The sequence below is a fragment of the Clytia hemisphaerica genome, unplaced genomic scaffold (assembly GCF_902728285.1).
Source record: "Clytia hemisphaerica strain Z4C2 unplaced genomic scaffold, Clytia hemisphaerica genome assembly, whole genome shotgun sequence".
Taxonomy (NCBI): domain Eukaryota; kingdom Metazoa; phylum Cnidaria; class Hydrozoa; order Leptothecata; family Clytiidae; genus Clytia; species Clytia hemisphaerica.
In genome coordinates this window covers 801,006-819,606 of record NW_027103417.1, presented here as the reverse complement: position 1 = coordinate 819,606, position 18,601 = coordinate 801,006, and the positions used below count along the sequence as shown (strand labels likewise).

The 18,601-nt window shown below is 33.2% G+C and overlaps 2 protein-coding genes across 2 annotated transcripts; both read left to right on the top strand.

Moving 5' to 3' along the window:
• The first annotated feature begins 82 nt into the window (after window positions 1–82).
• Window positions 83–991, top strand: LOC136797636 (uncharacterized). The gene has a single exon (XM_067054221.1). The coding sequence runs from the start codon at window positions 83–85 to the stop codon at window positions 989–991; it is 909 nt and encodes a 302-aa protein (XP_066910322.1).
• An 8,109-nt stretch (window positions 992–9,100) lies between these two features.
• Window positions 9,101–15,500, top strand: LOC136797697 (tissue inhibitor of metalloproteinase-like). Its single transcript, XM_067054280.1, has 3 exons — window positions 9,101–9,250; window positions 14,388–14,470; window positions 14,657–15,500. Exon 3 carries the CDS (start codon window positions 14,659–14,661, stop codon window positions 15,286–15,288), a length of 630 nt encoding a protein of 209 aa, XP_066910381.1. The 5' UTR covers window positions 9,101–9,250; window positions 14,388–14,470; window positions 14,657–14,658; the 3' UTR covers window positions 15,289–15,500.
• Window positions 15,501–18,601: the final 3,101 nt, after the last annotated feature.

The window sequence follows — 18,601 nt, the reverse complement described above, 5'->3', positions numbered from 1 at the left end:
GGCCTTCACTAATTTTAATATTTTTATAGTTGAGAATCTTTGAGTAAAAGCTTTGATTTGTAAAAACGAACTAACTACTACAATGTCATTGGTACATCACGCTTTAGATTTTGTACAAAAGTCTTTCATCTTTCTACTAAACCTACTTGGAATTTCATTCGTTCTGAAGATTCGAAAATCACGTAAACTAGACATCAACGGAAAAGGTTTAACCAGAGATCAAATCATTTTACTATGTCTACTGATTTCACATATGTTGTTTGGAATTATACGAACTGTTACTGATTCTTATGCTATACATTATGAAATTTCAAAATCTGAACCTTCAAATATAGTTTACAAAATTTTATCAGGTCTAACAGCTATTGCTATAGTATTGGAACTTCTTTACACACTGTCGTTATCTTTTGACAAAACACTGGCCATCCATTATCCATTTTGGTATAATACACTTGGTAGAAAAGCAACGTTATTCTGTATTATCGCTCCCCTTATCATTTGTTTTGCTTACGTCAGCACGTTAGCTGTATTCCCGTTCATTTTCAAACCAATGTCATCAGTTGTTTTCTTCGGAGCTTTCGTTGTTGCGTTGGGGAACATCAAAGTCTACACAACTGTTCGTAAACAACTCAGACAGATTGCTGCGACTACCGTTTATAGGCGCCAAAGTATGGAGCGATCCAAGGAGCTATCCAGTATGAAGAAAAAACAGATGAGGTCTCTATTAATTTGCACTTTCATCTCATGTTCATATATTGCATTCTGGGTACCTTTCCATATCGTGTTATTTATATATGACTATGAACTGGGTAGCGGAGAACCGGCCATAACTTATGCGCAAGTTTTCGGTTCTTTCAACGCACTTATCGATGTTTGTATCTATATTTTGTTGAGCAAAGAAAGGAGGCTAGTTTTTCTAAACACTTTCAAATTTGATAAACAAATACCTAACGGTGAGTTTAGCCGCAGAGCTTTGGATGGATCTGATTGAGAATTGTGTTTGATTCATTGAATCAGTGATGTGAAATGGCCAAGGTTTATCACACATAAAGAAAACCAGTATCGGTCGGAATGTGATCATCTATGAAATAAATGCTCGAGCTTACTTCTGGAAATCAAAGAGTTAAAATAGAGTTTTAACTTCGATTTTTTAAGACTCGGAATTCAAAGACTAAATACGTTACGGCGTTACAAAGTTAGATATGGCAAAATATTTAGGCGTGATTCGTGATTTGGGCTATTTTTTGCTATTTTTTACGCTGTGAACTAATTTTGGCAATCTTCTTGTTCGTGATGATAAGTAAAATTGCCGTGATGGCTTGATGAGAGGTACCACTGGTGGGGAGGGGGTCGAATCAATTGAAGTCAATAAAAGATTTTGAGCAATTTGAATGCACTTGGTTGAATATAAAAGGCTCCCATGGTTATACAATCTTTAATTTTTCTAAAATAAATTTTATTAAAAAGTTTAGATTATTGTCATCAATGAATTTGGAAATAAAAATAACTTTTAAAACTGTGTTGTATTAATTCTTTAAACCCTTTAAGTACCACGTTCATTTTTTCTAAGTTTTTTAAAGAAAATGACTAGTTCAAAATTTAAAGGCTTATCTCCAGATCTAGAAAGAGTTAGAATCTTAGAAAATAGAAGCTCGTTCATAAAATCTCGCTGGAAAAACTCACTTTTGATTTTTTTTCCTTGACCATGAAACCCAATCCAATTCCTACAAGTTGGACTAAAAATGACGATTTCTAACTCAAACTGGACATTACAGGAGGGCTTTGCCCTCCTATATAGCCCATGTCTAGTATACTCGTCATTGGTACTTAGCCCTATTCAACCTAGGCTTTTAGGGGTGGTTCAGAATTAGGGGGGGGGGGGATTTTCCTGTACCACTCTTAACTTTTGATCTAGTGGGTTTTTTTGGATGAAATTTGGCACACAAGATCCTTGTCACATAAGGCAACTTTTAACAAAAACAATTTTTGATGACGTCACTCATCATGAGTGAGCAAAAACCAAAAATTTCCTTTGTTCTTATAAATAGCTATTGTATTCTAACAAAGGCTTTAGAAAAAAGTTGCACGAGTTTAAAATGCTTATTTTATCCTAAATATTCAATAATTAATTACGGTTTAAACGATATATTAGACATAAAAAAATAAATTTCCATTGGAAAAGTGTCAATTTTTGTGACACCTTACTGTCAGAAATGTCATCATGCTGAAGGTGTGAAAATTTTTAGGTGTCAAATTATTTCAGGAGCTTTTACCAATAATTTGACCTCCGAACAGAAACAGCCCCCCCCTGGGCAGAATAGGGTTAAAGGGTCTAACCGACTCAAGCACTTGTGATGAAGTTTTTAACGAATTGTTTAACCATAGTAACACTTTTTTAGACCGTCATTTTTACCTCCGCTGGCTAGGAAAGAATTCTACTAGGTCTGTAAGCAGATGTCTGAAAATCATCACTCAGTTAAACAAAAGTTGCATTGATTAGACTAGTCATAGCTTTAACTAAATGCCCCCACAGAAAGATCATGTGAAATAAAAAAATAACAAAAAATAATAAAAATAATCACAAATAATTGATTGATTTAATTATTGGTTGATTGATTGATTGATTTACTAGTATTATATTCCATTAATAAAATACCTGGAAAAGCCTCTCAAAGATTTATTAAAAAAATTATGGTATCATTATCTTACTCATTTTCACATCTCCTGTTTGTTTGCTTTTTCTCCTAGTTTCTTTCTTATAACGATATATGTCACGATTATTATTTACTAAATAGACCTTTTCTGATAATGTCGCAGATATCTTAGATTGTACTGTAGGCAAAATATATAGACATAGCAGTGAATAAATCCACAAGGTAACCGATCAGAAATATCTTTTTTTTATTGGCTGCTATATTTCAACATTTCTCTGTTGCTACTTTGCCTAATAAACAATAGTCAAGAGGATACTGCGTATAAAATCTATCAAAAAGTTCTGCGCCATCTTAAATTGGGTGAAATAGAAACCAATCCTAGTTAAGGCCCGGGCTCCACTTGCGTACGCTGTGATTGCACTTCTCAAGCAAAATCTTCTATGTTGTTGGTCAAAAGAAAAATAAAGGAATGCCATTGTGCTTCATTCAGACGTACAGTCGAGAAAAGTTAAAATGCGCCTAAATTTCTTTTCAAGTGCATAGTACTTTTTCATGATGCAATCTTTTCTCCAAGCTGAAAGGATTGAATGCATTAAGATGATCGCAGCGCAGACAATGAAGAGACGTGCCTTCAGGAAGCTAGACTTTTTGAGTTTATAGCTAGCTATATACTTTCACTTTATGGTGTTTCTGTATGACTGCCTGTGTACCTAGTCTAACCACTGTTAAATGCCTTCGGGAAGGTCTCTCCTAACTTGGAAAGCCAGAATTGGAGCTATTTCACCAAACCACTGGAGCGTAAGTTATTTATGCTATCACAACTGCATGAAAAAGTTGAACGTGCGTATGTAAAGTTAAACGAGTAAACAAACTTTTTTCAGGTTTTTGAAATAGATTTACCACACTGAAAGGACAGTAAAAACACTCTAAGTGAGGTAAATTATTTTGAAAACCAAAAGAAAAAGTTTGTTTACATTGATTGACATTCAACATTCATTCAACCACGTTTGGATTCAACTTTACATATGCGTACATCATTCAACTTTTTTGTACTTTGCCGGTATCTTGTTTTACTAAGTTAAGAAGGACTTTCTCGAGTTACGGCAATATGATGGTATTTAAAGCTCAAGAAGCCCTATAAACAATAAAGGTAGTTATTAATAAAATAACAGACAAAAATAAATTAGAATTTGAACAAAAATATCAACTGTACATTTGAAAAATTGAGCGAATTTCTTTAAAGATTCCGGAAAAAGAATTCAAATCATTGCTGAAGTGAACTTCTGACTAAATTACAGTAGTTAGTATTCAGTTTCAAAGACAGAAACTAAATTTGACATACCAAACACTTTTTCCAGTTAATGAATCAGCTCATCATTATAACCAGTCTGCCATTTTGTTTGTTTTGATTTGCACAAGTAATATTGTAGTTTGTGTTATATCATACACCTATTATAATTTGCATTTATAACACTCGCTTTTCAGTGGTAAATCAAAACTAATAACATGTAATATGTAATAATGGTAATAGCATATAATAACGTAATATGAAAATATTTATACAACCGTCCCGGAAAAAAACCGAATATTTTACGGAAGAGACTAACTACGGGGATGCTTGCGCGACAACAAACAACAAAATTTCGAGATTCCAGTCCAATATCTATGCGTGAAGCTATGAGTGCCTCCTCGTCGCTACGCTCCTGCGGGGGCAATAATGATATTACCATACCTACTAAAAAATGACATCTGGTTATAATATAATTTTTCCGTCAGCTTTTTGGAAATTTTTGTCACGTGTCCTAAAGATTAGCCCCCCTGCTATAAGTTGTTGAACTGTGTAAAACAATGCAGGCATTATTATTTGATTTTTCTTTCGCAATTTTAGTAATTATTTTACTTCTTAACTTTAAATTACAGCAGATTCGCTCGACTCGAGGGCCAAAAAATACCCTCGAATTTTAGCCCCACCGGAAAATTGATATCATTGGTATCAATTGGTATCATCTCAATTCGAAATTCAATTGGGAAAAAGGTTGCAATCCAAAACTATCCCACTGGATTTTTGGGCTTAGACAAAAAGAATTTCTATTCCTGTTGGGATTTCGATAGGCATCCTTATCCCCGCTGTGGGAAAAGATTCAACCGGGGCTGTGAGAGAAAGGTGTGTTTCCTAAAGAAGTTTTTTGACACCGACTTACAATCTGATTGGAAACGAGATCGCCAATAAGGAGAACATCGTTTTAGAGAGTATGCTCCATAAGTAAGGAAATGAAAACTCTCCTTTATCAATTCTGAATCCCCTGTAGATACATCACTGAGTTTACACTTGGAAAAGTAAATGCCACTTGTAATATTCAAGTTTGTTTTCGAATACGTGCTCTTTTTTGAAATTTCTTGATGCTTGATAACTTATTTGTTTGCCTGATTTGTAAGCAGTAATAACATTAATGCAAAAATCTAATGATAGAGTACTAAAAGTATGTGAAGGGCTTCATCTCATATTATTTTAACAGACGTGAAGCGAGCTTAAGTGACCTTTTTTAGAAAATAAATATTGGTTAAAGCGGTTCGTCTCCTCCTCCTTCTTCTTCTCCTTCGGGTCTGCCTACTTTTGCATTCTTCGTGCTTCACGAGGTATGAAAATGAAAGTGAAAATGAGATGAGGTCTGTGTCAACTGCGTGAGAAGCAGCCTCTAGTCTACGTGTCAGTAGAAAATTTCTATATTTCAGGTGTCAGATAAAGCCGGGAGTATACTGTAGCTTCCGACGCGGCCAACAAAAAAATAACTTTATTTCTAGAGGAATAAGGAATTTTTTCATTGAAGAGTCATTTTCATTTAGGAATTCATACTGGAGGGAATATTTATCCCCATCTTTGCGGCTTCTGTTTGAAATATTAGAAGAAATTTTAATAGCCACTCCTCTTCTTCTAGCTCGATTTTCGGTTTTGATGATACAGGATGGGAAATATTTTGATCATTTGTCAATTCACACCCCCACTTTACCGTTCTCTTTTCTATTTTTTGTCTTGTTTGTAGAGCAAACAACTGTGTTCTTTGGCGTAATCAGCTGCGTGAGAAAACCGCACTAAAGTTTCTCATAAAACACTTAATAAGGAAAAAAAATAAAGCAATGTAGTTTGTCCTTTGTCTACGCAATACGCTAAGATCCTAGGAGGAGGGGATCTGGTTTTACTGTCTGACGAGGAAAGTGAAGCTAGATGCAGAAGCTGATACTTTTTTCTAAAACCCACCCTAAAAACGGAGAGATGGTTCAAACCTTTTCAAATGGCCTGCCTTTACTGCTTTATCCACCTCCCTTGAGTGAGCCTGGAAAATATAAAGTCAGTCTTGTCTGTATATTGGTCGTTTTCAAATTACCTAAGAATGTGTGTCGCACTTCAAAAGTTCACTTTTCACGTAATATTTTTAAAAATTTACACACTTCAGCATCTACACTGCACTGTGACACTGTTTAAACTAGTCAGGCCAAAATCATTGACTTAACTGTACGTAACAAAATTAAGAGCCCTCTATAATTGAGAGGTTTTCTCACGGTTAGTACTAAGTAAAGTAAATTTTAAATGAATTTTGTTAAAAAGAGATCTTCCGTTTTGAATTGTATCATGTTATCGTGACTATTTTCATCACAATATTTTGGCATGAGTTTCTTATCAAGTTAGATTATTTTCTATGTCCTTACAATTCTTTTATAAGAACCAGTAAATTTTTTATGAGGGTTGGATGTTCGTATTTGTGTACTTTAATCCTCAAACTGCTCTTATCCTGTTTTTATGGTTGAAATTAAACTATTTTAGGATTTATACCTAATATTTACTACTTTGACCCCTAAATTGCTTGGAATTGAGTAATTCCAGGCTCAACATTGTTCTTACAAAAGAAAAAAAGCGTATTAACCTTTCACGCATCTTTTGTAAACAAAAATTGTGATAACTTCTGAAATCATTTAGACCATGGATTTATACCATCTCTGGTCAAATTCTGTCATTATTGATCCGAATTTTGCACTCTTAATCCTTAAGTGCATTCTTTGATGTTAATTTTTTTGGGGTATAATTGGATATATTGGGTACCAGTGTTAACGCTTGAGCGAGAATAAACCTTTGAGGTGGCACAGTATCAAGACGAAACATTTCAAGAAATTTCTGGAATAATTTATAACATGAAAAATCCTGTTTTATTTAACCTGCTTAATAAATTAGTGCGGATCACGAGGACATTTTGACATTCCAATTTCGGCCTGTGTTTTCCATCGTTCATAAAGAATAAATTAACTTTCACATGTCAAAAGGAGAAATTAATTCATGCACATATGTAAGTTACGCTATGTTTCGTAAGCTCAATTTTATCTTATGCGTCAGATTTCCTACGTTATTCCCAAAAGCAATCAATAACGAAAAACTTTTGATTGACAGGAAAAATACTAGAATCTGATTTTAAGTAGATTTAAGATCAGGTGTATAAAGCAAGAACATTGTATTACATTTTTAACGGAGGTCACGCCTGACACTCTGAAATTGACACGAGACAACAAATTAATTATGCAAATCGGCATTGATGATTATAAAACATAAGGCTTGTACTTCATTTCATTATATCATCTATGACGCTTCTCCAGGTGTCACGTGTATGCACCACCGATAACAAATTATGTAAAAAGTTAAACTTTTTTTTGCTCACATGCACATAAAATTATACGTAAAAAAAGTTCGTAAGTCTGTAATTTTGATGGACTCTTTATTTATTAAGAGGGTCTTAATCAACCTTTCCTTTTGTTCATTTCGTGAGAATTTTTGTCCAATTTCCTAAGATATTGGGTGTAGAAAGGGGTATTGTATTAATATTGGACCAACTCACGGTCCAGTTCCATCTTGATAATTGTTGTTTAAAAAGTGCAAACATTCCTGCTTTTCTTTTCAAAATTAAGTGCTTGTAATAAACCATAATCCAAATGGAACATGGTAGGTTATACTAACGGTAGCCAGATAGTTCCTCAATGGATTTTTCCCTGACCGTCGATTCTCCGAAGGACATTTACATTTACACGATCCAATGTCAATTGAATACTATATAATATTCATATATTTCTAGTGACTATGCACGATCAGACCTCTTAAAAAAATTGATTTTATTTTTATTTTTTCTGACTCTTAGGTTGTGATTTTCTTTTGGCCATTTTATATCCAGTTGGCCTCGAACATTTTGAGATGTTATTTTCTGTTAGTGAATGCCAGCAGCCTTTGAGTTTTTTTCTCAGATCTCAAATTCAAACCCGGCGAATTTTTTCTTTCATAGCCAACCCGGAGACTGACAAATTCAAACTAGACAAAAGTTGCATAAAATTTGCCACTACTGGCTAAAACCCTTACATTACGTTGTGAAAATCATGAATTCATTGTTATGCTTCCTATGTTATCTAATATAGCATTTAACATTTCAATAAAAACCTTAGTTTTCTATTAAACTAAACAAGTTGTGAATTAAATTTGACTGGGAGCTTACCCCTTTGCTATATATTTCTAGTGACTATGCACGATCAGACCTCTTAAAAAAATTGATTTTATTTTTATTTTTTCTGACTCTTAGGTTGTGATTTTCTTTTGGACTCAGCCATTTTATATCCAGTCGGCCTCGAACATTTTGAGATGTTATTTTCTGTTAGTGAATGCCAGCAGCCTTTGAGTTTTTTTCTCAGATCTCAAATGTGCTTTTCCAGAAAAAAACCGTATACCCCCTGTTGAGGAGGTCCATCATTTTGTGGCTGGAAATGCTGCAACCCCCTGGAATTCCAGGCAATTTCAGGCTTAAACCCCTCTGGAATCATGAATTTTAGTAGGATTTAAAAGGCTACCCCCATGGAATTCCAGTTATTTTTGACAGATTTTTGTATCTCCCTATGGAATTCCGCCACATATCAAATCTTACCCCCTTGGAACGGAAATGGACCTCCTCAACAGGGGGTATATGGTTTTTTTCTGGAAAAGCCCAATTCAAACCCGGCGAATTTTTTCTTTCATAGCCAACCCGGAGACTGACAATGAATTCATGATTTTCATAACGTAAGGTTTTCTACGGAAATAGCCTGGTTTTAGCCAGTAGTGGCAAATTCAAACTAGACAAAAGTTGCATAACATTTGCCACTACTGGCTAAAACCGGGCTATTTCCGTAGAAAACATTACGTTATGAAAATCATGAATTCATTGTCAGTCCCTTATATAACGTAATGTTTTCTACGGAAATAGCCCGGTTGTCGCCAGTAGTGGCAAATTCAAACTAGACAAAAGTTGCATAAAATTTGCCACTACTGGCTAAAACCCTTACATTACGTTATGAAAATCATGAATTCATTGTTATGCTTGCTATGTTATCTAATATAGCATTTAACATTTCAATAAAAACCTTAGTTTTCTATTAAGCTAAACAAGTTGTGAATTAAATTTTACTGGGAGCTTACCCCTTCGCTACACAAGCAAGGAAAATGAGGATGAGCGCTCTGGTTTTCCATCACTGGATCTAAATTTTGCAGCTGGGTTGGAACAAATTTCTGAACTGAATAAAATCTCAACAACAATGTACGTACCTATTATACTGCTTTTGTTGGAGGGTTTATGCACAAGTTAAATCACCTTGGGGAGGGGGCGGTGCAGTGATAGAAATTCTGAAAATGATGTTATTCCTAGGAGAAAGATGGTAGAGTGAGATGCGGAAAAAACAAAGCTTAGAGAAGTTACGACCCGTGGAATACTACCGGGTGCGCCACAAAAAAGTTTTTCTCTTTAAAGTGAATTTTCTCGAAGTCTAAAAATTTAGAAATAACCAATCCTTTTCCATTGGAATGAAGAAAGATAAACTTAAATTTTGATAGGTCATTTATAAAATTTGGTTCATTAGATCAAAAGTTATGCTCAATTGAATAAAAAAGTTACTTTCAAAAAGTGCTCGAAAACGTTAAAAATTTACCTATCAAAATTTTTATTTTTAAAATTTGGCAATTGCAATAGCCTTTACATGATTAAGAGCATTTTTGAGTAACTTAACACATAAATTTTGAAATTGAAGGGTTGAATAGATTTTAAATCTTCATCAAAATCAATTTAATTTATTTTTACCGGAATTTTCCTCAGATTTTTTTATTCTAGACTGGATAAAGTCCATGTAAGGCTGGATCTACCTCGAAACCCATATTTCATGTATTTTTATGAATTTTATTAGATTTTTTGGCCTTTTTCGACGAATTTTCTTCTTTTCATTGAGATTCAACCTTTCTTTATATAACAAAAGGTCATTTAGACAACTAATTATCATTTTTAATGACTGCAACGAGAGTACTGATGTATCATGTAATTATATACTGCTGTTTAAGGGCTCTGACCATAGTGAATTTTTCATAATTGCCGTGTTTAAAATGTGTTTTCTGACTGATGTAACCAACAAAACTATGGCATGTTATACATTTTCTGTTAGACAAACTATTCCTGAATCTGAAAATTCAAAAATTACATTGAAAAAATGTGATGAAGAAGAAAATGAAGAACTTTTGAAGACTTTTGCGAGGAAGAGTACTTCAACTTTGACGAGCTTAGTTTCGGCGAAGAAAAAACATTTTGAAAAATTTTTCGCAGTAGATGGTTTATCTTTTACCGAACAATAAAAATTTTTGCGGAAAATTTTTGTAAATGCTTCTTTGTCTCAAAATCTTCAAAATAGTGGATTTTCATCAATTTTACATCTGGATTTTGCTTAAAAAAACAGTCATAACTTTTGACACATCTTTTTAGAAAAATTTCCCGCAAAATCTAAAATAGTTCAATTCTTTGCGGACAGTTTGAAAAAACTTCTAAACAAAAAGGTTAATTACCCATTAAAACTTAGCACTTTTTATAAAAGAAGGTGATGCAACATATTATTAACGTCTTTTTAAAGTTCATAACGTCATTTTTGCAATTAAGTTCTTAATTACTCTTAAGGGATTTGATTAAAAAGCAATTTATAAAGGCAATTCTTTGTTAAAAGTGTTAAAGAATCTAAAACATAACTTTCATGTTCAGATACTAAAATCAATTTTCCGACTATGGTCAGAGCCCTTAATTTGATAAGTCGATTTTTAAAATTTTTGAGCCCTTTCCGAAAGTAACTTTTTTATTCAAATGAGCATAACCTTTGATCTAGTGAATCGAATTTAATAAATGACCCATCAAAATTTAAGTTTATTTTTCTTCTTTCCAATGAAAAGGATTGGTTATTTTTAAAATTTTAGACTTTGAGAAAATCAGTTTCAAACTTTTTTGTGGCGCACCCGGTACAATCCGTGCTGAAATATATTGGCAATTTTGGGTATTTTAACGTTTTTCAGAATTTAAAGCTCGGGCAAGAATTGCAATTTCAGTACTTCCACTTTGTTTCAGGGGATTTTTCGATTTGGGAGGGATGAAGTGGCTTCCAGGCTATGTTCTCAACCATATTGGAACATTTTTGAGATTTCAGATCCTGAGATCCTATGGTCACAAGCCGTAAGACTAATGTTAAAACTCGGAGTTAAAACTCTACTTTCTAACCGCGCTTAATAATCACTTGAGGTTTTAAAGTTTGAGGAAATTCCCCTTTTGTGCAAAATATTTCGGCGCCGATTGTAGGGTTGGAAAATGACGGGTATGTTCCGAACCGGACCTAATAAAGACCTCATAAATTTTTTGAACATTCATAGTTTCTTACCCATTCAAAAAACCTAAAAATGGGAAAAGACTGTTTTGGCTATTTGTTGTTCATGTAACAGAGAGACTAAAAAAATCAACCCTTAAAGTCCGTACATAACAAGCACCTATTTTTACCTAAGGACCCCCCCGGAGTTACGTACACCAAAGACTTTGCTCGATCACGAATGGATATTGATGAACTGACAGCAATCAAAGTTTATTTTACACTTACATAAATTCAGGTGCACTGTGAATTTGAAAACGAGGTAATCCTCTTAATGGGAAATTATTTTACAAGGACTGTCTGATAAAATAATTATGTGCCACCTGGGTAATTCTCTTTACAGCTTTTAGGTTAAGAAACTTTTAAACTCGATTCAAAAATAATTTGTGATAGTGAAAAAGGTAGCCTTTGTAATCCCGAATCATTTTCACCTAGTTAAATCATTTTAAAAACCGAGTTAAAGAAAAAACTGAGTTATGATGTATAATTTTTGAAAAATTATGTTGTTTTCATAAATCCTGGCAGGATTAATTTATTCTTAATTTTAATTTTGTAACTCACTTTTATTTTTTTATGAAAATATGAAAATTTCGATCGACATAATGACTCATTTTGTTTGTAATTCGGCTTTTTTGAATCGGGTAAAAACAGCTGAGGATTTCCGATTTTCTTCAACTTGAATTTTTAAATCAACTGAAGGCACATTTATTTAGCTTTTTACGGTGAAAAGTCCATTCTGAAGGGAGTCTTTGTCATAGAAATACGAAGCTTCAAGTACAACAAGGTCGAGATAAAAAAGTTTGAGATTTTGATTGACAGCTTTCTTTTTTTGTCACTTTAATGAAATTTGCCAATTTCATGGTCAACTTGTAACGAGCTTTTAAGTCTAATTTCCCATTAATGAAATGCTGGATGAATGTAATTTTTTTCAGCAGTGGAAAGAATACAATATTTCTTTTACACTTCTTACGCTTTTAGATGATGAAAGTCTTGAGTTACCTTTTTCTGGAAGAACTTAATTGATCTCCAATGTCGAAACCCTTGTGTACTTAACAAAAAAAAACAAAAAAGCTGTTTGAAGTAAATTATTAATCACAAAAAGCTTAGTAGGTCTGTTTTAAGCTAACCTAAAAACTAAGCTGAATGGTTCAGTACTTCTTTCAAAAAATGGCCTTATTTTTCAGCATACACGTTTTTTTATAAGATCATCTAAAATTTTTGAAGCCTTCGGACGAGGGGCAAATTACTAAAATAAATCAAAAATAAATCATAAATTAAAAATAAATCAGAAATAAATCAATAAATCAAAAATAAATCATGAATAAATCATAAATAAATAAAAAATAAATAAAACATTTTCCGATGAAAAATTGACTTTTCAACTTTTTTTAATTTTTTGACAATGATTTTGATTATCAGTTCGTTATAATTTGAAACAAAATTTCCATAAAATTACTCCTATTAATAAATTAGAGATGAATCAAAAATAATTCAAAAATAAATCATAAATAAATCATAAATCAAAAATAAATCAAAAATAAATCATAAATAAAAAATAAATCATAAATAAATCATGAATCAAAAATAAATCAAAAATAAATCATAAATCGAAAATAAATCATGAATCAATCATAAATCAAAAATAAATCAAAAATAAATCATAAGCACGGTGGTAAAAAGTAACTGTATTGTGCCCACATAGACTAAGCATGTGAGGTTATGTTTAGGTTTACAGAGCCTTGTAGAATCGTCAAAATGCCTTCAAACTTGGTAGGTAAATTCAAATAATAAAAGAAAAATTTTTGTCTTTAGAATTTTTGGATTTCCCGATTTCCCGATTTTGAAAATCGGGAAAACCTCATTTTTACCCCCGTCTTTGGTCATCATCATCATCCTTCGACCTAGGTCCGAATGGACCTAGGTCGGAAACAAACAATAACCCTCCCTCCACAGCTCTCGATCAGCCATTGCAGTGCCCAGTTCCGTCTTTGGTAAAAAATCAGACCTAGCAGAAAATTGAAGGCCTTCATTGAGTAAGTCTCAAGATAGAAAATTTTCTTTTAACCATAACTTCCTTCATCTCAATTTTCAGCTTTAAAGCATATCGGGAACATACAGTTTAAACTCTGCAATTCGTTTTTTTACCATATAAGGTCATACCTTTAATTCTAAATTTCTTGAATTTAACGAAAGCTGAAGTTAAAAGTGACCCCATTTTTAAGCACTACTCGTCATGATCTATCGTTTGGAAATGTTGCTTTAAGCATGGTACCAACTTCAAATTTTCGTTTAAATTTTGATGACGTATTTTTCGGTCACGTGATGACTTTTTTTTCAAAAATTTTTTTGATTTTTTTTGGAAAAAAGTTTGAAAAATATTTAGGGCAAAAAAAATTATTCTAAGGTTATAATAATGATAAAGAACAGGATAATGGATTTAAGTCATTAAGTAAGTGGTAATAAAAAAGCCTATTTTGACCACCAAAAATAAATCATAAATCTCGTACACCATTTTTCGAGTGATTTGCCCCTCGCCTTCGGATGTTCTTAGCTTTTTGAGTTTTAAGCATAAAAATGTTCTTAACCTGTTCTTAATACTTTGGCTGGTAAAGCCTTATGTTCTTATATAGTTTGTTCTTATAAAAAAACGTGTACTTTATTGTGATACACCCTATACAACAAACATATTTCTAGGTAGTTTGCTTTTTAAAGGAGGGTGATAGAAGGATGGAGGGGGAGAGTAGAATGTCAACATTTTTATATAAGTCACGTTTACGTCAATTACTCAAGTATATAACAATGATTCTGATGATTTGACAGGCATGTAAATTAGTATAAATAGACCGTCATTTAGATTGAAACAAGTCAGTTTAGTTTACCCATTCAAACAGTTTGTCGGCGGTAAAGAAAGATTAAAAGGATATTGTTGCGCTGGAATTATCCATAAAGCTATAGTTTGACTTATACAGGAAAAATGATTCCCATTTCAGTTCTGTTACTTTTATCGTTCAGAACTTTCGTATTGGGTGGAGTTGAGGAGACTTGCAAATGTTTACCGTTACATCCACAAACGGCTTTTTGCCAAGCAAATTTTGGTAAGCTTTCTTGATTTTCATGTTTCGTTTTTGTAATCTGAAACTCGAAGGTGTGAAACCTGACACTTAAGCCTCTTAAGGTACACACATACCCAGCCTTCCTTTCCCAGTCTTCCTTAACCTTTTGACCAACAAAACTTTATAATCGATAAACAAAGGTCTTATGATTTTTCTTTCCTATTCCAGTCATGAAAGGAACAATCATATCGGATCGTCACGAGAAGTTGATGGAAACAGAAATCACAAAGTCGATGAAAATGCCACCTTTACAGATTGTCTATTATGATGTTTTGGTTAGCAGAGTTCACAAAGGATTCGAGAAAATATCTGAAGTTGTTGGTATTAAAGATTCATTCTTAATGAAAATTCCAGTCTATTTATCACAAAGCGGTGCAGTTTGTAAGTTCAATCTTAAAAAAGGTCAAAAATATTTGATTATGGGTCGCATCGTTGCTAAACAACTACAAATTACACATTGCAGTTTTGTGAAAGAACTTCACACCTTATCTAAGACAGTCAAACATGGTATTAAAGGGCACTATGACTGCAGATGTCCAGTGACAATGTGTGTCGGTGGTTACTGTGATCAAGACCATGGATGCAAATGGAATGTCGCTTGGGATCAACCATTGGATGAATGTATCATAAAACATAAATCTTGTCATCAAATACCAGACAAAAAGAATCCATCAGAAATTCATTGTCATTGGACTAAAAACTCTTTGAGATACAATAAATGCAATTCGAAAAAAAGACTTATAGCCGAGTTGAAAATGAGGAAAACTGAAAGATTACTTTTAAAGAACTTTCAATTATAATTTTGTTCTACTAAGGTATGAATGCATATACACAATTGTAAAGGTTATTTTTATTTGCTTGTAAAATTATTTCATTCTGACAAATTATTTTATTTCCTTTTAATTTTTCCCAAAATTTTCTTTTGTATATATGATTCTCCTTATTTTTCGGTATTGTAAATAATATATAGTAACTGTATGATAAGAATCTAGACACATGACATTTTTCAAAACATTACGTATTTCAAAGACATTCCTTTGCACTTTCTCAAACCACACCCATGATATAAAGACCTGGTAGTTTCCCTTTCTGTGGCAAATATATTTGAAAGATTTACATGGTCAAATGATAATGAATTAATATACATCCTCCAAAAGTCACTTACAATAGCCATGTTTAATTTAAATGCCCAATTTTCTTATTACTTATTCAACCAGCCATGAGTTTCGAGCGAAATTCAAAGCAAGTTATAATTGACGTGTTTCCAACCCTAGGCGGTTGATAACTCCTAGTCTTATCCGGAGATTAAGTCCCAATCCTACCTACCTCACAATCCTATTATCTTTTAATCCTGACCCTAACCAAAATAAAGCACTACACCCTTCCTTTCAGTTCCAGGAGGAGGAGGGCATTCAGTTAAAAAAAACCCTTACAGTGCAGAGAAAATTTAGCCAAATTTATGTAAGTTTTGGCGAAAAATCGACCCTCAGTCACGATCACCCTTGCAATTTTGTTATTCAATTTTTATTCCTAAAAACTGCAGTTAATCTTAGGTTCCAAATAAAAGGGGGATAGGTTCAAAGGGGGCCAAAAGGGTGGAAATTTTTCAAAATTTAGATAAACGGTTAGTTGTTCCACTTTCCCGTCCGGGTAATAAATTCCATTTAAAGGGAATACTTGCCCTTTCGATAAAGTCTATGTTACTAGTGCTTCAGAATTCTCCCAGAAATTTTCCATAACACTGAAAAAGTAAAAATGCAAATTTATCAAAACGTCAAAGGGATGCTGTGAATTAATATTTTAAAGTACATGACTCATACGATTCAAAGCTAAGAATGATGCCTGGGGGCATTTTGTTTGCCCTTTATGCAAACAATATCCGTTTGTTTGTCTTGTTCCTTTTTGATATTTGCGTTATGTCACAGTTTTTAACAATAAAAGCCTGGACCTTGTTTGTTTTATTTGACATCTTTTGTCAAAAAAGAAAGCGATAGTAACTGTCACGATAATAAACCACACTCAAAATACACTTACTAGCTCAAAACTTGAGGAAAAAGAGCAGACGAGTTTAAGGATATTTTATTCAGGCAAAGTTTAAGGAAGAATGCAACGCCTGCAAAACGATTATTAAACAGCAAATAATATAAGTCACGCTGTATATACAGTTTGACAAATTTGCACGTGGTAAAATTTTATTTTATATAAAATTCTGACCTCCTATTTGAGACATCGATGGGGTTAATTCGTATTCGATAGCGTCACCCCTGAATCTCGGCCGGGCAAAGAAATATCTTCAAAGATTCAGACATTTAGACTACAATAATTTATCATTTTTGGGCAGGTAATTTAAGTTATTTGAAAAAATTGATTCAATTCATCTAAAAAATCTTTATCCAGCCGGAGAAGCCTAAATTTATTATCCTGTAATATCTTAAACCAAGACTGAAAACAGAACTGATTCATTAACCCTGTCTTTAAAGTAGTGAAGATGCGCTAGAAATGCTGTACAGCTAAAACATATTGAATAGACGGCGCTATATGCTTAAGGTGTGTTATCGGATGCGATATAACCTTCTTCTTGAGATGCAGAGGATATTCACTTTTCTGTTTCTTTATTTCAGTGCCGTAGGAAGCATTTTCTTATTGGGGGGGGGGGTGGGCTGAAGTTTAGTGACACCGTGAGGGCCAACCATGGTTTGTCCCGAGGTGGGGAATTTTGAAAATTTAAGCTCTAGATTGCTTGAAAATGCACTCAAACAAAATGCTTTCAAGAAAAAACAAGAAAAACTTTGCATTTTGCAAATAATCATTTTTGAAAAAATTATTGGCGGGCATAGCCCCCCCTAACCCCCCCCCCAGTTGCTACGTCACTGTATTTAGAAGCACTAATTCACCGTGTTTCTGTGTTTTAGGAAAGACAACACTTGCTAGTTAGGATACCCATTTTTGATAAGATGATTTTATCGCCTAAATAAGGCAACTCTAGATGGGTTGTATCATCCTCAATCCCAAGGATAACTAACATCATCGAAGTTTGTTAATACCGAAATGCCGTCACTTTTTTCTTTTTAACATTGTTAAAACCGACGGATAAAAAGGCTAATACCGTCACATTGTAGCCTACTTTCTAATCAAGAAACGAAAAAAAAGGGAAATTAGATTTCGCAATATTTTTATTGCAATATCCGGTTTACACGTTTTTTTTTTTATAAGAACGTCAAAAATTTTAGAAGCCTTCAGATGTTCTTAGTTTTTTGGATTTGAAGCCTAAAAATGTTCTTAAAATGTTCTTATTTTCAGCATTTTTTGAGCATTTTGATGTAATTTCTTAAGAAAATGCATGTTTTTAAGTCTCCAAAGCCTTAGAATGTTCTTAGAATGTTTTTAAATTTTTGGGCCTTGAAGCCTTTTGTTCTTATATAGTTTGTTCTTATAAAAAAAAAACGTGTAATAAGGATTAATTGACACGGGTTTGTCATTATCAATATAAAGCGATTATTGTTCATTAATGAGCTCTAATGATTTTACTTTACGTATTTCCATCTTCATTTGGTGCCAAATAGCTATCCATGGAAAATTTTTTCGCGTCGCTAACTAAAATTAATTTGTTCATCTATTTTTTTCTGAATTCTATGGAAACGAAACCTCGATTTACGGAAGTGAAATAAGATACTGAATAGTATTGTGTGTGTAATTTTGGCAGCTTGTAGCTTTGTCACTAAGTACCTACTTTTGGCTCAATCCATGCGGTATTAAAAGATCTTTAATAACCCCTGGTCAATCTGACTGAATCGGGTAAGATGCATGCTTTTTGAAAGATTCTGGTTTTATCTTTTTGTTTAGTTTTCAATTTATTTAGTTAGGCCAAGTACGCACAATTTGGGTTGTAACAGACCTATGTTCTTCAGAATTTTGGAATACCAGTGGATACCCCTTAAAACCTACAACAAAAAAGCTACTCCCTATATCCTGATAGAGAAAACAGTAAGGGCTGAAACCTTTTCTGGTGAGTCTAGCAGGCTACCTTTAAATTTCTTCCCTGGTTATGGCTTTTTGTAAAAGCTGCTAAGAAAATCTTTATTGCTTCGTGAAAAAATGCAGTTTCAGCTATTT